General features: G+C 44.1%; 1 protein-coding gene and 1 pseudogene across 1 annotated transcript in view; one reads left to right on the forward strand and one right to left on the reverse strand.

Moving 5' to 3' along the window:
* Positions 1-15,500: 15,500 nt before the first annotated feature.
* Positions 15,501-22,228, reverse strand: part of Ccdc170 (coiled-coil domain containing 170) — a 74,852-nt gene continuing 68,124 nt past the window's right edge. Inside the window, exons 10-11 of the mRNA XM_045158470.1 lie at positions 18,037-18,273; positions 15,501-15,701 (exon numbers count right to left, since the gene is read on the reverse strand). Of these exons, the coding sequence (XP_045014405.1) occupies positions 15,501-15,701; positions 18,037-18,273 (438 nt within the window). The remainder of the gene's footprint in view (positions 15,702-18,036; positions 18,274-22,228) is intronic.
* LOC123463817 lies at positions 17,876-17,970 on the forward strand (annotated as a pseudogene).

The raw sequence follows: 22,228 nt of genomic DNA on the forward strand, positions 1-22,228 counted from the left end.
CATGAAGCTTCCTCTCAAGACTGTCAGCCAAAATACAAACTTGCTTTCCATCAGCTAGTTTGAGTGGGGTGCTGTGTTCCAGCAAGAAGAAGGTCACATCTACAAGGGCTCCACTTGCTTGGATATGAGCTATGCTCCCAAAAGTCTCATGTATTGAAGGCCTTTATTAATGGATAGGTTCAAAACTTGAACACTGTTGGAGGTGGACGAGCTATGAAAGGTGAGCCTGTTGGAAGAAGTGTGTCATGGGGCATGTCTTTGAAGAATTGTATGCCCTGATCTTTTCCTATCTCTGCCTCTCTCTCCCTCTCTCTCTCTCTCTCTCTCTCTCTCTTTCTCTCTCTCTGTCTCTGCTTTCTGGCCATCATGAGTTGAACAACTTTGTCTCTCCATGCCTTTCTGCTATGATTTCCTGCATTATCATGACCCCCCCCCCCAAAAAAAATGGACCCAGCTGTTCATGGGCTTACAGCCCTGAAACCATGAGCACAAAAGAAATTTTGAAATTTTTTTTCTTCTCTAAGCTGTTTTACCTAAGTTATTTTGCCACAGTGGAGGAAAACATATGGCCAGCATACTAGAGTGGGGGGAGCAGTGTGGCTTTCAAAACCGCCCTTTAGCATCCAGCTGAAGTCAGTCAGCCTGGTCCTCAGTGCAGGGAGACAGCAAGGGTTCAAGGTTTCTCAAAGCTCTCTTCCCAGTGGATGGCTTTCCTCTCCTTGAGTACTGGCTATTTAGGAACATAGGCAGTTCCTCAGTTCCCCCTGTCATGTAAGATGGGGCCAGGCATTGGCCAGACCCCCCCACACACACTCAACAACGAGGCTTTTTCCAAAGACGAGGCACAATGATGCAACAAGGAAAAGCTCCAGGGTCAGACCACCCAGCCTGGAATCTGGCACCCTCCATTTCTCCCATCTTAGACTCTTTCTTTGGCTTTCAAGCAAGGCTGATCAGAACGTCTGCCAACTACCCAAGAACACAGGGGAAGATTAATCCAGACAAAATCTAGCAAGTATTCTGGCCTCCATATAAATAGTAACATCCATTCTTAAACTTATGACTCAGTGGTTTTTCAGGACTTCTTTGGAAACTCTTCCTTTTCCTTGCAACTCCTCGCGTCCTTGGAGAGCGGCACATCCAGGATCAACATATTGTTGTCAGTTTCTGAGGACTCTGAGCAGAACTGTGTAGACAACACAGTAACTTACACATACCAAATAACCCAAGAAAGATATCTAAAGAAGCTTCTTAGCTTAGGCTAAAACAAAATCTTGATTCTTGAAAGTATGTAGCCATGGCCGCCAAGGTCGTAAATTGCACATTGCAAAAGGCTGTTTGTGAGCTGCGGTTCTGTGCTGAGAGTAATGAGATCAAATTACATGGGTGACTAACACCTTTGAAGTGTGCCCTTTGGAGTCCAACACTTTATTTAATTTCATCTTCTTTTCTTCTACAAGGAGACAAATGTAAAAGTAAGTGTTGAGTTAAGAGAGGTGTATGTATTAGGTAGAATTTTTCACACAGCATGCAAGCATAGCTTTCTCTTCATTGCTACAACTAAGCACAAGTAAAAATGCTATGAAAATGGCAGGCCATTGTGCCATGTTGCAAAACAGAAGTTCTTGGGGAACTATTTCATGTTATTTACTGTTTTAGCTAACACGGGCTGCCGTAAGAGAGTGGAAATGGCGCAGAGTGCTTGGCTTAACCAACAGTAATTTTTTTCAGAAAATTCTGCAGGTGGGAAAGTCTGAGATCAGGAAGCTATGATGGTCTGGGTTTGTTTTATTTATTTTTTTTTTTGGTTTTTTTTTTTTATTTATTTATTTGAGAGCGACAGACACAGAGAGAAGGACAGATAGAGGGAGAGAGAGAGAATGGGCGCGCCAGGGCTTCCAGCCTCTGCAAACGAACTCCAGTCGCGTGCGCCCCCTTGTGCATCTGGCTAACGTGGGACCTGGGGAACCGAGCCTCGAACCGGAGTCCTTAGGCTTCACAGGCAAGCGCTTAACCGCTAAGCCATCTCTCCAGCCCCTGGGTTTTTTTATTATTATTATTTTTATTTATTTATTTATTTATTTGAGAGAGAGAGAGAAAGAATGGGCACAACAGATTCTTCAGCCACTGCAGACAAACTCCAGACACATGAGCCACCTTATGCATCTGGCTAACATGGGTCCATGGCAACCCCAGTGGTCTGGTTTTTGTGTGGGCTCGTATCTGCTCTCATGCTGAGCCTTCTCACTATGCCCTCACATGGGAGGCAGAGGACAGACAAGCCCAGTTCTTACTCTTACGACACTATTCCCATCGTAGGGGGAAGGAGGGACTCTACACTAATGCCTTCATTTAAGTTAATGACCTCCCAAAGGCCCCACCAACAAATACCAATGTATGAACTTTAGGGAGCCACAAACATTTAGTCCATGACCCTTACAACTTCTTCCAGTACCTTTAAACACTATCACAAGCAAAAGGAAAGCATGGAAGGTATAAAACTAAAATAATGTCTGCAAATTATCTGCCCAGTTCTCCATGGCACCTAAGATCCCAGGACACTATAAAGAACAAGACATGAAGTTAATGAAACAGGTAGCTTAAGAACCCACTACAATGTCTCTTCTTACCCAGAAGACAAAACTTGCAGTCTTGCTAATCAGGTCTGTTTTGTGGGTTCTTTTTTTTTTTTAATTAATTAATTTATTTATTTATTTATTTATTTATTTAAGAGCAACAGACACAGAGAGAAAGACAGGTAGAGGGGGAGAGAGAGAATGGGCACGCCAGGGCTTCCAGCCTCTGCAAACGAACTCCAGACGCGTGCACCCCCTTGTGCCTCTGGCTAACGTGGGACCTGGGGAACCGAGCCTCGAACCAGGGTCCTTAGGCTTCACAGGCAAGCGCTTAACAGCTAAGCCATCTCTCCAGCCCTTGTGGGTTCTTTAATTCACTTCTATTAACAAAGACTAAGTTCTAAGTCAGCCAGAACCAGGTGTAAACTCCACATTCTACCACTTTCTACCTTGGTGACTTGAGGTGAGTCTCTTAATCATTTTGCCCCTTTAATCTCATCTGTAAAAATGAAAATCATAATTCTACCATTGAAAGGTATCTTGAGGGATGGAGAAATAGCTCAGTGGTTGAAGGTGCTTGTTCACAAAACCTGGGTCCAATTGCCCAATTCCAACATAAAATCAGATGCACAGAGTGGCACATGCATATGGAGTTCATTTGCAGCAGCAAGAGGCCCTGATATGTTCATTCTCTTCCTCTTTCTCTTCCTCTTCCTCTTTCTCTTTCTCTTTCTCTCCCCCCCACCTCAATAAATAGGTGAATAACTAATATAAAAAAATTCTTCTATAGAGACCTTCAGTCTGAGCTTGTGGGTAGAATTCTAAATTTATATCATAATCTGTTTTTTGTGAAAGATTTTGAAAATAGTATGTATATATAATATTGTATATGCAAATTGTGTTTCACTTGTAAAGAGAAAAGGCTTATTTTTCTTTATACTACTTGTTTTGCATACGATCAGCACTGATTAAAAGGCATGTTTAACTGCAAACACTGTTGCTTTTTGTGAAATGAAAATAAAAGTATTTAAATACAAAAAAAAAAAATTCTTTCCAGGCGTGGTGGTACCCACCTTTAATCCCAGCACTAGGGCATCAGAGGTAGGAGGATCGTTGTAAGTTCAAGGCCAGTCTGGGTCTACAGAGGGAGTTCCGGGTCAGCCTGGGCTAGAGGGAGACCCTACCTCAGAAAAAAATTAATTCTTGTAAGCATTATGTGCATTATTTTCTATGTTTGGCACAGAATAGGCATTTGTTAAAGTTTACTTGTCCTGCTTCGTGGATAGGCTTTTCTTTTCAGAACAAATTACCTTCAAAGCGACACCACATTAGAAAAACGTTTTTATTGAAAGCATTAATCATTAACAAATAAACCCTTTTACTTAAAAGCTCAACATTAAGAGATTAAATTCTTTGCAAACCTTCACAGTGAAATTAACTAGTACCTCCAAACATGGAGCAGAACATCCAACCATACAATTCCCATTTGGTACATACCACCATGTGCCCAAGATTAATCACTGGCTTTTACACCTACATATAAAACTAGGAGCAACATAAAATCTAAGTGTTATGTTTTAGGGTACAACAGTTGATCTATAATGCATTTGGCATCAAGAGGGTAATGTGAGATTAATCTGCCCTGTACTAAAAAATCATAAGGTACAAATGGCCATTTCTTCATTTTCTTTCAGGTCATGGTTATCACAGCTCATTTTCAAATGGAAAAAAAAAAAAAAACTGCTGCTCTGAAGATGACAGGCCACCCTCCTGCTCCTCAGACCACTATTTCATAACATTGAGTCCTCTCTGTGGCCAGCCTTAAATACTTTTTGTTAACTTGGGGGAAAATATAGCATAGAATGGTGGATGTTGTGATTGGCACTCAACATCCATTTATCTCCTCTTAGAGGACAAGGATTTTCCAAATGGCCAGTGACCATCCATTAGTTTGTCATGAAATCAACTTAATGGCTCAAAACCAGCATTTCCTAATGGAACAGAACCACATAGAGGGGTGCAGCAGTGCATAACATCATCTAGAGTAGAGACCAACAGGACTCACGACATTCTCCCGTGGCTCTCTGGTTTCAGGCAGACATCAATGTGACTGTGTGTATGTGTGAGTTTGCAAGGGACACTCCTGACCTCGTTTCTATGCCTCAGAAATTGGCAAGTGAAAGACTATAGTTCTTGACATCCTCTAAGAAAAGATTCCAGATAGGATCTGAGTTCAGCCAATCGGATTCTTAAATATGAGGGCCAGTTGGTGACAGCGGTCATGCCTTTATTGCCACAAGTGTTACTGTTGGGTAGCAGAGGGGCTGGTGTGTGGCCTCTAGATCTATGGCCCGTGAGAGGCGGGGTATGAAGACACTTAGACTCCAGGGTCTAGATAAACACAGGTGCAGCGAGGTCCTGGGATCAGTAACAGGAAGATACCGGAAGGGGCTGGATTCTGGGTCATGGCAGTACCAATGTGATTCTAGATGCATCAGCTTTCAGGATATAGACACAGCTTATTGGTGCTTTCATTTTGTGCTGTGCCTTTGGGGACTACCAATGGACAGGTCAGCCACATATCTGCTTCTTCAATCAAGCCGCCCAAGACCCTATGACAGACCCCTTCCTGTTTAGGCAATGACTGGCTGCATCTGCTCTGTGCTGTGAACTGTTACAGCTGACAGCTAATCAAAAACAAATAACAGTCAAGTGTGGTGGTACATGCCTGTAATCCCAGGACTTGGGAGACAGAGATAGGAGGATTAGTGCAAGTTTGAAGCCAGCCTGGACTGGAGTGAGATCCTACCTCTAAAAAAATAAAAATAAAAATAAAAAATTAAGCTGGATATGGTGGTGCACGCCTTTAGTCTCAGCGCTCGGGAGGCTGAGGTAGGGAGATCGCCATGAGTTCGAGGTCACCCTGAGAATACATAGTGAATTCCAGGTCAGCCTGGGCTAGAGTGAGAACCTACCTTGAAAAAAAAATTATAAATAAATAAAATGCTTTTCTGGGGCTGGCGAGGTGGCTGAGTGGTTAAGAGCACTTGCTGCTCAAGCCTGCTACTGGAGTTCAGATCTCCAGAACCCATGTAAAGCCAGACACAGTAGCTCACGTGTCTGGGATGCCAACATGCCTATGATAGCAGGAGATGGAGTCGGCAGACCCCAACGCTCACGGGCCAGCTCGCCTGCATTCACAGTGGCAAACAAAAGAAACCTGGTCTCAAAACAAAATGAAAGGTGAGAACCAACACCCTGAGGTAGTCCTTTGATGTCTACGCATGTGCCATGACATGTGTGCACACATACACACACACACGCACACACGCACACACACACACACACATACACAATCCTTTTCTGGTACTCAGCTTAGTACTGGAACTTAGTTATATGAGCCCCCCATGGATAATTTTGAAAAGAAGCTTAAAAAATAAAATAACTTGGGCTGGAGAGATGGCTTAGCGGTTAAGCACTTGCCTGTGAAGCCTAAGGACCCCGGTTCAAGGCTCAGTTTCCCAAGACCCAGATGCACAAGGGGGTGCACACGTCTGGAGTTCATTTGCAATGGTACGCCCATTCTCAATCTCTCGCTATCTATCTCTCCGCCTCTTTCTCTCTTTGTCTGTAGCTCTCAAATAAATAAATAAAAATAAACAAAAATTTTAAAAGTAAATAAAATAACTTGTCATATATTCATTTATTTAAGAGAGAATGGGCACACCAGGGCCTCCCGCTGCTGTCAATGAACTCCAGATGTGTGCCCCTCTTTATGCATCTGGCTTTACATGGGTACTTTGGGTCATATTTCCTGAAAAATTAAAAAAAAAAAACAACTCTGAGATGGAGATTTTTTTTTTAATTTTTATTTATTTATTTATTTGAGAGCGACAGACACAGGGAGAAAGACAGATAGAGGGAGAGAGAGAGAGAATGGGCGCGCCAGGGCTTCCAGCCTCTGCAAACGAACTCCAGACGCGTGCGCCCCCTTGTGCATCTGGCTAACGTGGGACCTGGGGAACCGAGCCTCGAACCGGTGTCCTTAGGCTTCACAGGCAAGCGCTTAACCGCTAAGCCATCTCTCCAGCCCGAGATGGAGATTTGTAAGCAGAGGATTTGCCAAGTTGAATACATAAGAAGCAGTCGTGTGTAGGGGACCCACAGACCTGGTTCTTGCCCCTCAGTATACAAACACGCTGAAGGGTCCTCTGGGCTTCAAGCCTACGTTGGTTTGAATGCGAAATGTCTGCCGCAGACTCCTGTATTTTGAATACTTTGTCCCCAGCGAATAGAATCTGGGGAAGTTGTGGGGCCCTTAGGAGGAGGTAGGTCACTTGGAGGAGGGTGGGCTGTGGGGTAATATGGCCCAGCTCTAAGCCCAGTACTTACGACTGCTCCCTGTCACCATGGAGACGTAATGCCCAGCTGGCTATCTGCCCTGCCAGGCTTTCCCGCCATGACAAAACTTCCCTCCAAACAACAAGCCAGATAAACCCTTTCCTTCCAGAGCCGGCTTCTGCGGGGCGAGGGGTCACCGTCCAGCAGTGAGGAGGTGCGTGCCGCAGGGCCTGGCACGTGCCACTACCTACCAGGCCCATCAATCCTGGAGGGAAAGACGGCGGCTGATCGACAGGGGAGGGGATATGGTGGAGTTGCGAAGGGGAAAGTGAGGGGGGAATTACCATGGTGTATTGTCTATAACTATGGAAGTTGTCAAAAACATGAAGGGATGGAGAGATGGCTTAGGCGTTAAGGCACTTGCCTGCAAAGCCTAAGGATCCAGGTTCGATTCCCCAGATCCCACATAAGCCAGCTGCACAAGGTGGTGCATGCGTCTGGAGTTCATTTGCAGTGGCTAAAGGCCCTGGCGTGTCCATTCTTTCCTTCCCTCTCTCTCCATCTCTCTCTGTCCCTAGTAAATAAATAAAAATAAATCGCTTTAAATATTAAAAAATAAAAATAAAGACGGTAACTGTCACAGCACCCTTCCTCCATCACAAGACGGTAAGATGACGTAACCACATCGGGCACCACTGCTGCCCCCTGCCAGCCCTGTCTCCCTACTTTCTCACATCCCAGAGACACGCCTAAGACCCCACTTCTCACCACGGTGGGCTGGACCAGACACAGGCTCGATCCAAGTACAAGCCTTCTGCAGGCTTGTCACTGGCCTACCGGGGACATGGCACAAAAGGGCTGATGTTCCCCAGAAGCACCTTATACTCAAGAGTAACGGACTAAGGGACCACAGTCTCTCCCCACAGGAGAGACATGGGGGAGGAAGTAAAGCCTCCTGAAAGTGAGAGCAGAAAGAATGAGACACACAGCAAGGCCAGGACACACGTGACGACACAAGCCAGGGACAGAACAGCAGAAGCCTGCGGTGGAGACAGGAGAGAGCGATGGCTGCTGGCTGGAGCAGAAACAGAGACTCAGAGAAATCAAGTTATCAAGATGGGATCAAAGGAAATCAGGAACTTTGGGACAGATCAAAGACAAAGAGGCGTACGCTGTGTCCTGCGTGCAGGTCTCTAATTTCTTGGAAAATTGACGGGCTTCCAATAGCCATGACGTCTGGCTGTTCTCCGCTGAGCTCTGACTGTGAGGCCAAGATTCCCACCTGCACGTACCCTGTCTGTCCTTCCTTCCATGAATCTCTCATCCCATATTTTTGCTTTAGCTTGTTTGTTTCTTGCAACCTTACACTGACCTAACTCGGGCACGTGGGGTAGTAGAAAATCAAGTCGAGTATCCCATCGTGGAAACCGACAGAAGAGGATGTCTTCAGAAGTAAATTGTAGTTCATACAAATGCTACAGGAAGTTCAAGACAAATACTTTGCAAGTAACAAAGATTTGCCAACCAAAACGCAAGCAGAGATAAGTGGAGCCAGAACCAGGGGGCAGGATGATGGCATGAGCGGCAGGTGAGACCAGGGTGCTTCACGACAGACGGCAGCTTCCAGGGGCTCGAACGTAAAGAGGAAGAAAAAGAGAGAGAAGCTGTGAAGCAGAGGCAACCAATTTTGTATGATGGACTAGAGATGGCTCAGCCACTAAGGCGCTTGCCCACAGAGCCTAACACCCGAGTTCAGTTCCCCAGTGCCCGCATAAAGCCAGATGTACATGGTGGCACATGCATCTGGAGTCCGTTTGCACAGCTGGGGGCCCTGGCGCAGCCATTCTGTCTGTCTCTCTTTTGTCTCCCTCCACTTGCAAATAAGTAAATTTTTTTTTTAATTTGTATGATGGGAGAAATCTGAGCATACTTAAATAGGGTGGCAATAAGCTATTGACGAAGGCGAAGATGAAAACATCTGAAAGAGAATCACACAGCGACGGTACTAAGTTGCAGAAAACGCAAGTGCGTGAGTAGATCAAACAGACAGGCCAAGCTAGGAAAAGGGAGAGAATAAGGACAGCGTGAACACACAGAAGGTGATATTAGGGTGGGATGGGGAAAGGTGTTTTCTGTAATGGCTTCTATTTGCTGGGTGAAATCAGAGCCAGCATTAATCTGCTGAGAGCGGAGAAAGACACGAGGGGAAAGAAGCACAAGGGAGAGAAGATTTGCAGTTTGTTTCTGAAAATGGCAGCGGGATCCAGCCGGGAAAACAGGGCAGGAGGACCGGTCAGTGCACAGGGCTCCTCAGAGACCACGCAGCGGCCATGAATTTGGGGTGCCACTTAGCCGTGATTTCATGTGATTTTCTCCAGCCTCATCTAGCGGGGCGGAACAGTAGCAGAAACACTGGCGGTGAGGAGTAATTCAAAGTTGAGGACAGGAGGGCAAAGGAGCAAGAAGCTGAAGGACCTAGGAAGAGAATGACCGAAGAAATGACCATAATATGCAGGCTGGATCTAGATGGAGTGAAGATGGGCCGGGAGAGGAGGGAGAAAATGGGACTGCCAGGGAAAGTCAGAGGTTTAAAGCACAGTTATCTGGGAGTATGAGGTAAAGGCCTGGGGAAATAAGTAGGGATCTTGTGTTTTTGATCAATGCACATGGTATGGATGAATGGAAATATAACACTGAACCCCATTAATTAGTGTATGTATTTATTTTTTTGATATTTTTAATTGATTTGCAAGCAGAGAAAGATAGAAGAGAGACAGAGAGAATGGGCATGCTGGGGCCTCCAGCCACTGCAAACAAATTCCAGGTGTGTGTGCCTCTCCCATGGGTACTGGGAAATGAAACCTGTGTCATTAGATGTTGCAGGCAAGCACTTTAGCTGCTGATCCATCTCTCTAGCCCAATAAAAATATTTAGTATGTATTAATTTTAGAAGTTTTAAAGATTTTAGGGCTGAGTTGGAAGATCTTGATTTCAGAGAGAGAAAGAAAGCTTCTCTTCCACTAGGGAGTTTTCCCTCTGTTATTCCGTTCATTCTCTTATTATTATTATGAATATTAACAACATAGTTCATATAGATACATCATGTGCAGGTACCCTCTTTTCCCTCATCCCTGCTCCCATTCCCAAAAAAAGGGGGAAAATAAAAAAAAACAACTTAAGTCAGAAAATTGAGAGATTGCGACAGGGATGCCTAGTCCCACAATGCCACAATGGAAGCCACCAGTGAAATCATTGAGAAAATAACAGAAACTGAATCCCATGCATTCTTGACCCCTCGCTCCACCTGACCTAAGTGCAGGACGGCCATTGGCCACGGGCTGGTGGGTTGGTCCCCTGCCTCCAGCAACGGTTCAGAACGGGTTCATAACAAATGGAGGTGATCGAGCTCATCTCAGAGATGCCTCACCCAGACGCTGTGAGACAGACACTTGCTTCTCGACTCATGGGTTCTAAAGACCATCATTCCTGAGAACCTGGAGGATCCCAGATGTACACGGAGAAAAGCCCACAGTCAAAGAAGCAGAGCCCAGCAGAGGTGAGAGAAGAGGAGAACAAACAATCCAGGCCATTTTGGATCCTGGAACCTAGCTAAGCTGACGTCAGTCTATCCCCTGACCCTCTTCAATGAGCCTCCAAAATTCTCTTCTCAGCTTAAGGTAATCTAAACGACATTACTACATACTGCAATCTAGGATATGAGTGACTGAGGCCAAGAGAGACAACATTAAGGAGAGGTGAGAAGGCCCATAAACTACAAAAATGCTCCTGCATGAGCTGGCCTGAGGGCATTTAAGTTATCCATCATGAGTTCAGCCCTCAGCAGGGCGGCGGCTCATACTTATGAGCCATGTGTGAAAGTCTGCGGTACCTGGAATAGATGGGATGTTGGAAGGTAACCATTACAGAGACTGGATGGAAATTACACATCAGTTAGGTCAAGCTTCAAGAGTGATGGTTTTTATACAGAGACGAAATTTTAAAAAAAAAAATAGTATGGAAAGGCACAGAGCAGAAAGAGAACTATCCCATTCTCAGTGGCTTGTGGGAAGCTAAGTGGAGTGTGGAATGGTGTGGATAAGATAATCACTGTAGGGTTGGAGCATTGGCTTAGCAGTTAGAAACCTGTTTGCTTGCAAAGCCTGCCAACTAAGTTTAAATCCTCTCTCCTTTCTCTCCTCTCTCTCCCTTTCTCTCTCTCTCCTCCTCCTCCTCTTTCCTTTCTCTCCAGAGCTCCCTCCCAGCTCTCTCTCCCTTCTATGTTTCCTCCTCACTCTCTCCATCCCTCATGCAAATAAATATTTTTTAAATAAGAAGTTGGAAGGAACCTTCCATGTCAAAGTTTATGATACCATAATACGTCGTCCCAATAAAAACATTGATTCTTCTTCGAAGTGCTAAGTATGATTACGGTATCAGCTCTGTAGACCTCCCCACAGCCATTCCGTCCACCGCCGCTTACTCTGTATTACTTCCTGGCCCTCTGTAAAACAGACTGTGATATAAAAATTGAATATAGCTGGATCAGGCTGACCATTTTCCTGAGATATTTTATGCAAATATTTAGATGTCTCAGAATAACCACCTTGGCAGCACTTTCACTCAAGGGTACTCAGTAGAAGAGTTAGTATTAAATATTTTAAGAACTCATCTTTAAAAACATCACATTAACCTAATGCATTTTATTGAGCAACATAAAATATACATGGCGGCTATGGAAGCACAAAACTAGCATAAAAACACGAAGCGGGCCCTGCCAACTCGGAAATGCATGCCCAAAGGGAAAGCCAACGACCAACTGGCATTTTAACAAGGCAGAAAAATGACTTTATTAATGGAGTTTCAATTTATCCAGAAAACAAGTTACTGCGCCACGAGCTTTATGCAGGTACAAAATTCATCGACTTTATCCCATCGATCCCTTCGGCTGTAAGCCTCTAGAGTACATATGCCAACATTTTAAATGTTTCTGTGTGTATTATTATACATTGTTGTATACGCTCTTGGGAATTGCAGTAGAAGTACTATGTAAACATATATTTGGCCAAATGAAACATAGCTTCATGTGATAAAGTAGAGTGCTAACCACTGCAGATTACTGTTAGTTTCTCATATGAATCCTGACATGTAGACACCATGATAAATCATAGGGTGAGCACTACCACAGATTAGTGTTTGTAGGTGAATGAGAGCCTGGCATGAGGAAATAACAGCTTGGTCTTAGGGAAACACAACATGGTAATTTGTTGTTGCTTTGGCTTGGGGGGAGCTGGTTGGAGATAAGGGTTTCACTATGTCAACCGTGCTGGCCTCAAACTCATGGCAATCCTCCTGCCTCAGCCTCTTGAGTGCTGGGATTATATGTGTATGCCACCACACCCACTTCAACAGGTGTTATTTTACAACTATATTGGATGGGCTGTTTTCTCAGTTGTTGCAAGAAGGCTCTTCTAGGTTGTTTTTTTTTTATTATTCAAACCACAATCTAATCTCATTTCCATCTTTGCAATGGGATATAATAGTTCTATAAGCTCTTTTAGTCTTGAAGCTGCCTATGCCTTGTCTCAGACTGACTTTTTGACAACTTAGGAACAGCTAGTTACCTATTTATCGTTTGCTCCTAATGTGGTAAACTAAATCTTTTTTTTTGCTTTTCTCTAATATGAAACAATAAAAAAATACAAGGATAATTAATATGTATTTTACTCATTTCACATGTCAAATAAGGAATAATATGTTCATTTCACTGAGGTTAAGAATATGGTTTCCTACAATATATTTGTGCAATATAAAAATGTAAAAGAAGGCAGAAATTGATATTTATCATATAATCATGATCAGGAAAATTTACCTTTACCATAAGTATACACTGTTGGATAAAACTACTTTGCTGGGCTAGAGAGATGGCTTAGTGGTTAAGCGCTTACCTGTGAAGCCTAAGGACCCCGGTTCGAGGCTCGATTCCCCAGGACCCACATTAGCCAGATGCACAAGGGGGCGCACGCGTCTGGAGTTCATTTGCAGTGGCTGGAAGCCCTGGCGCACCCATTCTCTCTCTCTCTCCCTCTATCTGTCTCTTTCTCTGTCACTCTCAAATAAATAAATAAAAATGAACAAAATAAATAAATAAAACTACTTTGCCCAGAGCAGACTTTAGCCTATAAGACTGGGCTCACATGAAAGATTTCATGTGTAAAGAACTGAGGTCAGCCCTGGTCAAGCACCCACGGTCACCATTTTAGGCTGGAGGGGTGGCTTAGCAGTTAAGGTGCCTGCCTGAAAAGTCTTAGGACCCAGGTTCAATTACCCAGTACCTATGCAAGCCAGATGCACAAAGTGGTGCATTCATCTGGAGTTTGTTTACAGTGGCTAGAAGCCCTGGCATACTCATTCTATCTGCTGCTTTCACTCTTTCTCTCTTCTCTCAAATACATGAATAAAATATTTTTTTAAAAAAAATTACCATTTGAGGGCTGGAGAGATGGCTTAGCAGTTAAGCACTTGCCTGTGAAGCCTAAGGACCCCGGTTCAAGACTCGATTCCCCAGGGCCCACGTTAGCCAGATGCACAAGGGGGCGCGCGCATCTGGAGTTCGTTGGTAGTGGCTGGAAGCCCTGGCGTACCCATTCTCTCTCTCTATCTACCTCTCTCTCTCTCTCTCTCTCTCTCTGTCACTTTCAAATAAATAAATAAAAAGAAAAAGAAAAAAAGTTAAAAACTTACCATTTGAGGGCTGGGGAAATAGCTTAGTGTTAAGACACTTGCCTGAGAAGCCTAAGGACCCAGTTCAATTCCCCAGGACCCAAGTAAGCCAGATGCACAAGGGGACACGTGCATCTGGAGTTCATTTGCAATGGCTGGAGGCCCTGGTGTGCCCATTCTCTCTTTCTCTCTGCCTCTCTCTCTCTCAAATAAATAAAATTTTTTAAAAATTACCATTTGAAGTGACCTTGTCACAGCAATTAAATCAGGTAAATTTCTGATTGGGCTTCAGTATATGTTTTATTCAATTAAGTTGCTTCCTAAATTCCACTGCTTTTAGACTTTATCTCTTGATTATAAAGATGTCTTCCTTCCTTCATGCCAGCAATATCTACCATCATCAAAATTCAAAGAAACATCCAGGCATGGTGGCACACACCTTTAATCCCAGCATTTGGGAGGCACAGATAGGAGTCTCAGGCCACCCTGAGACTACATAGCAAGTTCCAGGTCAGCCTGGGCTAGAGTGAGACCCTACCTCAAAAAAACAAAAAAGAAAAAAAAAAAAATTCAAAGAAACAGACGCTCTGGTAGAACAGGGCAGCCTATACACCCTGGTTCCTGCACTAACCAAGTAGAACTCTGGGTTTATACCATAGTCTCTCAGCCCCAGAGAGGTTGTAAAAGAAAACATTAGCTTCTCTATTTTACCTTAGTCTCTTGATTAAACACTGTGTCCATATACTGAAATGTCACACTGTAACCCCATAAACAGGTTCAATTCTATGTGTCAAATATATATATATATATATATATATATATGTATATATATATATATATATATATATATATGGGCTGGAGAGATGGCTTAGCAGTTAAGCGCTTGCCTACGAAGCCTAAGGACCCCAGTTCGAGGCTCAACTCCCCAGGACCCACATTAGCTGGATGCACAAGGGGGCGCACCGGTCTGAAGTTCATTAGCAGCGGCTGAAAGCTCTGGCGCGCCCATTTTCTCAATATCTCTCTCTCTCTCTCTCTCCCCCCCCCGTCTTTCTGTGTCTGTCATTCTCAAATAAATAAATTAATTAATTTTAAAAAATTATATATATGGTCAGGGCTGGAGAGATGGCTTAGAAATCAAGGTGCTTGCCTGTGAAGCCTAAGGATCCAAGTTCAATTCTCCAGTACCCATGCAATCCAGATGTACAAGTTGGTGCATGTGTCTAGGGTTTATCTGCAGTGGCTGGAGGCCCTGGTACACCCATTCTCTCTCTTTCTCTCTCTCTCTCTAATAAATAAATTAAATAAAAATGTTTAAAACTTTCATTTTAAAAAATATGTATCAAACAGTATTGTTTGAAATAGTTTCTGCACATGATCGTTATGGGAATTAAATTGGCTAGTGAAGCCCCAGCTCAAAAGATGTCTCTGGGCATGGTAGATGGTAGCACACACTTTCAATCCCAGCACTCGGGAGGCAGAGGTAGAAGGATCACTGTGGGTAAAAGGCAAGCCTGGGACTACAGAGTGGGTTCCAAGTCAGCCTGTGCTAGAATGAGACCCTGCCTCAAAAAAAAAAAAAAAAAAATACCCCATCACTATTCTTGACTCTAATTTTCCAGTCCTGGTATGACTCTAATGGGATTCTTCTGGGTCTCAAGACTCTAGCAAGTGAAATTATAGGCCTTTGAATGCTGAACATCCAACTAAGGCTGGCACATTTGAGATCACTTTTCTTTGCCCTTGATGCATTCTTATTATATCATCTAAGTATATAATATGTACACGCTGATCAAATTTCAAACAAATGGGCAATTTGTGAACTTGAGAATCAGCTCCACCTCCTCCCAGAGGCAACGGTCTTCAATGCAGGAGTTTTAAGTGGCCTTGCAGGCACCCTGCTGGCCCAGGAGTCATGTCTTTGAGGCAGGCGCAGGCACTGTGGTGATGGTGGTGTGAATGAATCAGTCTTTCGAGACATTTGATGATCTCATAGTCAGGAAGAGCAAGCATGGTCATATCCAAGCCAAGCATCTGAGAAACCACCGCCCTGAAGTCCACCAGCTGTAACAGCAAACAGAAACGCCATCACTGGGGTGTCAAATTCAAGTGGCTGCTGCTAGGTCCAATGCAGAAACAAAAAAAAGAAAACGCAGGGCTGGAGAGATGGCTTAGCAGTTAAGGAGCTTGCCTGCAAAGCCTAAGAACTCATGCTCAACTCTCCAGGTACCATATAAGCCAGACGCACAGTGATGCAAGCACGCAATGTCACACATGCGCACAAGGGGGCGCATGCATCTGGAGTTCGTTTGCAGCAGCTAGAGGCCCTGGCTCACCCATTCTGTCTCTCTCTCTCTCTCTCCATCTATTTATCTATCTGCCTCTTCCTCTTTCTCTCTCTCTCAAATAAATAAAAGATTTTTAAAATTGAAATAAATAAGAGTACCTTTAATTTTAGAAAAAGTGGGGATCAACCTGCCCTGTGGAATTTTTTTTAATTATTTATTTATTTATTTGAGAGCGACAGACACAGAGAGAAAGACAGATAGAGGGAGAGAGAGAGAATGGGCACGCCAGGGCCTCCAGCCTCTGCAAACGAACTCCAGACGCGTGCGCCCCCTTGTGCATCTGGCTAACGTGGGACCTGGGGAACCGAGCCTCGAACCGGGGTCCTTAGGCTTCACAAGCAAGCGCTTAACCGCTAAGCCATCTCTCCAGCCCTGTGGAATTTTATCCAGAGAACAACACCCCTTGCCAAACGTGCCCACCTCATGCTCAGTCACATCCCTCCCCCGCACTGTCCAAGTCAGAAATGGGATGTTCTCACCACCTGCTACGGTTTGTGTGCTCCTCCCCAAAACTGTCTAAATTAAAATATCATCCCCAGTGTGATGGCACCAGGCAGTGGGGCTTTGAGAGTGAATAGGGTTTGTATGAGGTCACGATGGTAAAGCCTTCATGGTGAAGTAACTCTCCTCATGAGAGGAGCACCATGTGGCTGTCTTGAACCTCCCACCATCTGAGGCTACAGTGAGAAGATACTATCTACAAAGCAAATATCCAATCTATTGTTGCCTTGATCTTGACCTTTCCAACCATTAGAACTGTGAGAGGTGACTGTCTGGTTTATGAGCTACCCAGCTTGTGGTACTTGGTGGTACCACATAAATAGAATAAGTTGCCAGCCTGGTCTCCTCCTCATTTCCCTCAAACGTCCCCACCCTTCTCAATATGGCCAGAGCTCATAATTCCTGAGATGTTTCCTTCCTGAGAACATTTGCTCTTGTAGTTTGGCTCCCCCAGTTCTGTCTGACACATGAGCCAAAGCAGAGGGAGAGGGGAAAAAAAAATAATTCTAAGACCGAGAGTCCACTCTCTGCCCTTTCCAGCTTCAGGAAGAGTGACAGGAAAATCAAAAGCAGTGGGGGTCAGGCTGCCCGGGACATATTTCTTTATACTTGACCCGATGTGTTCACCAGATAAAGCACTCCTCCTTGCAACCAGCCAGCCAATGAGAACTTTTTTTTTTTTTTTTTTTTTTTTTTTACGACTTACATCTGCATTAGGTGGACCACGAAGTCTGGGTGCCATTGTTCGAAACTGGAGGCTGTTTCCTACAACTGATCTCTGTGGGAAATCAGGCTTATCCCTGATGTTCAAGCCCTGCTTAGTGTTATAAAACATGTGAGATGAGGCAAACTCCAGGGACACTCGCCAAACACAATTACAAAAAAAAAGGCCTCGCCATCACCGGAAGCCAAGTTCCCACTGGCTTTCCACTGCTTTGACGGGAACATTTTTTTCTTTCTTAATATCTATGCCATAGGAGCATTAATTTTTTTTTTTTTTGGCCAAGTAAATCTTTTTTTTTTTTAATATTTTTTTAATTATTTATTTATTTATTTATTTATTTGAGAGCGACAGACACAGAGAGGAAGACAGATAGAGGGAGAGAGAGAGAATGGGCACGCCAGGGCTTCCAGCCTCTGCAAACGAACTCCAGACACGTGCACCCCCTTGTGCATCTGGCTAACGTGGGACCTGGGGAACCGAGCCTCGAACTGAGGTCCTTAGGCTTCACAGGCAAGCGCTTAACCGCTAAGCCATCTCTCCAGCCCTGGCCAAGTAAATCTTAATAGTTGTTGGAATGCCACAAAGAGGCTGGGGAGTAGGCGGATCTGTGGAGACCATATAGAAAAACCTTACGACTTGTGTTTGAAGGCATGTATGAAAAAATGCTGGCTTTAGCAACAAATATATTAAAACTGGAATGACGGAGATTAGCATGGCCCCTGCACAAGGATGGTTCAGATTCCATACTTTTTAAGTATATGAATAATCATCCTGCCTCTCAACTACCTTGCCATTTCCTGAAGATTTCACCATGATGTACACCTACCTGCTTTTCTCTCTTTTCTGATTCTTCCAGGGACTTTTTTAGAGTTTTCACTTCACTGGTGACCACTTCCACCATGCGTCGGGCCCTCTCCTTGTCCTCTTTGGCCTCAAGCTCCGCGGCACCCAGCTCCGACTCCACAGCCATGAGCCTCCTCTCAGCCTTGTCCTTCATCTTCTCCAGCTTGCCTCTGTACTTACTTAAGTCTTCAATGGCTTTGGTCTGTTCCAAAGCTTTAATCTAAGAATTCAAGGGAATAATGATCATTTCACTTGTATTTTTTTTTTTTTTTACAAAAGCTGTCTATGCAAGATAAATCAGAAGTCAATAGAATTCACTCCATTAACTTTATGAATAAAGAATGGGGCCTGAAGAGATAGCTTAGAAATTAAGATGCTTGCCCACAAGGCCTAAGGACCAAGGTTTGATTCTCCAAAACCCATGTAAGGCAGATACACAAGGTGGCACATGTGCCTGGAGTTCATTTGCAGTGGCTTGAGGCCCTGGCATGCCCATTCTCTCTCTCCTTCTTTCTCCGTCTTTCTCTCTCTCTCATAAATAAGTAAAATATTTTTAAAAGAATGTGTTCCAGGCCAAACAACCACATAGATTTTGCTAAACTTTATAAGCAGTGTAAACATGACTTAAGATGTTGCAGCTTATAAAAACATATTGAGAAAGTGTTGGGGGGGAATTAACATGGGATTTTTTTTATAATCATGGAAAATGCTAATAAAAATTTAAAAATAAAATAATAACACTTACTTGGAAAATCAATTAGATACATTGTAGACAGCATGATTCTGGGGTGAGGTCACTAAAGTAAAAACTGTAAGCAATTTGGACTTTCTACCTCGACTGACGGATCACCATCTCTTGTAGATAAACATCAGGAATGGTAAAATATCTCCTTTTCTAATGGTAGGCCACCGGGGAACCCCACAGCACATCTCCCTCATTGCTGTGAAGAAAATGTAGATCAATAGTTCTTCAGAGATGTCTTGAGGCTCCCCTGGATATAAGAGGAAGAACCTGGCACTGTATTCCATGCAAAAAAAAAAAGGGGGGGGGCAAAGATGGTCCTCGCATAGAAGACTCATCCTAGGACCTTCAAGTCAAAATGCAAAGCCAAGTGAGCCATGTTCTCATTATCAGCTTATTATTTAAGATTCGACAAGAGCTGCTTAGAAAGGAATTTCAGCCAGGCGTGATGGTACACGCCTTTAATCCCAGCACTTGGGAGGCAGAGGTAGGAGGATTGCCATGAGTTCGAGGCCACCCTGAGACTCCATAGTGAATTCCAGGTCAGCCTGGGCTAGAGTGAGACGCTACCTCAAAAAATCAAAAAACCAAAAAAAAAAAAAAAAGAAAGGAATTTCAGTGAACAAGGAATGAAATTCTGGCATACTCCAACATGGATGAACGATGAAAATATCATGCAGGAGCTGGAGAGGTTGCTTAGTGGTTAAGGCGCTTGCTTGCAAGGCCAAGGATCCAGGTTCAATTCCCCAGGATCCATGTAAGCCAGCTGCACAAGGTGGCACATATGCATCTGGAGTTTGTCTGCAGTGGCTGGAGGCCCTGGTGCACCCATTCTCTATTTCTGTGTCTCTATCTGCCTCTTTATTTCTCTCTTTCTTTCTTTCTCTCTCTCTCTCTCTCTCTCTCTCTCTCTCTCTCTCTCTCTCTTTCTCTCTCAAATATATAAGTAAATATATTTTAAAAAGAAAATATTATGCCTAGTGAAATAAGCCAGACACATAGGAAAGTGTATAACTCCACTGATATGAGATTCCCCAGAACCGACTAGTTCATGGAACATGAACACAGAAATTACAGGGTCTCAGCTATAGCGCTCCTAGGCATATATCCAAAGGACTCATCTCATTTCCTTAGAAGTACGTGCTCAACCATGTTTATTGCTGCTCAATTTATAATAGCTGGGAAATGGAACCAGCCTAGATGTCCCTCAACAGATGAGTGGATAATGAAGATGTGGCACATTTATACAATGGAGTTCTACTCAATGGTAAAGAAAAATGAAGTTATGAAATTTGCAGAAAAATGGATGGACCTGGAAAGGATTATACTAAGTGAGGTAACCCAGGCCCAGAAAGCCAAGTGCCACATGTTCTCCCTCATATGTGGATCCTAGCTACAGATGATTGGACTTCTGCATGAGAATGAAAATACTTAGTAGCAGAGGTCAGTAAGTTAAAAAGGAGACATAAAGGGAAGAGAAAGGAAGGGAGGAGGATACTTAATAGGTTGATATTGTATATATGTAAGTACAATGATTGTGATGGGGAGGTAATATGATGGAGAATGGAATTTCAAAGGGGAAAGTGGGGGGGGGGATTACCATGGGATTTTTTTTACAATCATGAAAAATGCAAATAAAAAAAAATAAAAAAAGAAATTACAGGGTCTGGAGAAAGAAAGAAATGGGAGCACGTTTTTCAGTTTGGGGTTATGGGAAAATTCTGGAAATGGGAGATGACAATGGCTATACAACATTGTGAATGTATTCAATGCCACTGAAATGCATACTTAATAATGAATAGCATTATAAATTTTATATTTACTTCCCCACAATAAAATGAAAGAGTCTGAGGGCTGGCGAGATGGCTCAGCAGTGAAGGCACTGGCCTGCAAAGCCCAATGACCAGGGTTTGATTTCCCGGTGCCCATATAAAGCCAGGTGCACAGAGTGGCGCATGCATCTGAAGTTCATTTGTGATGGCTAAAGGCCCTGGTGTGCCCATGTTCTCGCTCTGCCTGCCATCTATCTATCTTTCTCTCACCATGAGTTCAAGAAACTCCTCCCAGACATGCTCCCACCACTGTGATGTCCTGCCCCCACTGCATAGCACCAAGACCCCCACTGAAACCTCGGAAACTGTAGGCCACAGCTGCTTGTCAGGCATTCTGTCACAGAGACAAGAGAGCAAACTAACACACTGGGTAAAGAGGTGCCTGTCAGGAGGGAGACGAAAATGATCTCACGGGGAAAGTGAGGAGAAAGGCAAGAGGGTCTCTGCAAAGAAGCTGCTAGAAAGGCTTCCTAAACCTGGGGGTGACCCCTGAGGGAAGTGAAGGAGGCAGGGGTGCTATGAGGCAGTACGGCGAGAGAGAAAGAGGAGAGAAAGGAAATTTCAACCATTGCTACTACTAGTCAGGGAAAACCCTCTTTTTTTGGTTTTTAACTTGTTTAGTTACTGGAAGGCTATTGCTTTGTTTTATGTAAGGAGCGATGACTAGCAACTACTCAAATGCTGGGCCTCTGGCTCTGTGATGAGGACATTTAAGATGGCTAATGTGGGCTGGAGAGATGGCTTAGCGGTTAAACGCTTGCCTGTGAAGCCTAAGGACCCCGGTTCGAGGCTCGGTTCCCCAGGTCCCACATTAGCCAGATGCACAAGGGGCGGTCTGGAGTTCATTTGCAGAGGCTGGAAGCCCTGGCACACCCACTCTCTCTCTCTCCCTCTATCTGTCTTTCTCTCTGTGTCTGTAGCTCTCAAATAAATAAAAATTAAAAAAAAAAAAAAGATGGCTAATGTGCTTGGATCACATGTGAAGGCTACCGTCAGGCAGCAGCCTCCCCATTTAGGGGTGGGATCAGGCTTATCTTCACTGAGACTGAGTATCTGACATGTGGCACAAGATGACCTGATGTCACCTCTGAAGATTCTTGCTATCCCTTTAGAAACCAAGAGGAAGGATGGGTATTACTCTGAAATCCGGATTGGGCCATGACGCAGAAGAGAGACGACCTTCTGTGATAACGATGTCTAAGCAGGAAAACAGGTTGATCGCATCGTGTGTGACTTGGCTAAATTAAGGAAGTCTGAGACAATTCATCTGCCAAACTCATAAATTCCAAAACAGTTTCATGACTTCCTCTAAACAAAATCAAATTCCTTTTGCTCTGGTCTGAAGGCTTATGTTCTCCCTAAATTCCTATGTGTAAGATCCTAACCCCCAAGATAGGCTATGATAGAGCAGAGCCTTTGGGAAGGGATTGGGTAACCCAGCCTTACATAAAAGAGGAGAGGCATTGATAAAGGAAGTCTCAAAGAGCTCTCTGAGCCCTTCCTTCAGGTGAAAGCACGGCTAGAAGCGTTTTCTAGAAACCAGGAAGCAAGACATTACCTCTGCTGGCACCTCGCCTTTGACCTCTGGACTCCAGAACTCT

The sequence above is a fragment of the Jaculus jaculus genome, chromosome 9, assembly GCF_020740685.1.
Source record: "Jaculus jaculus isolate mJacJac1 chromosome 9, mJacJac1.mat.Y.cur, whole genome shotgun sequence".
Classification (NCBI taxonomy): Eukaryota; Metazoa; Chordata; class Mammalia; order Rodentia; family Dipodidae; genus Jaculus; species Jaculus jaculus.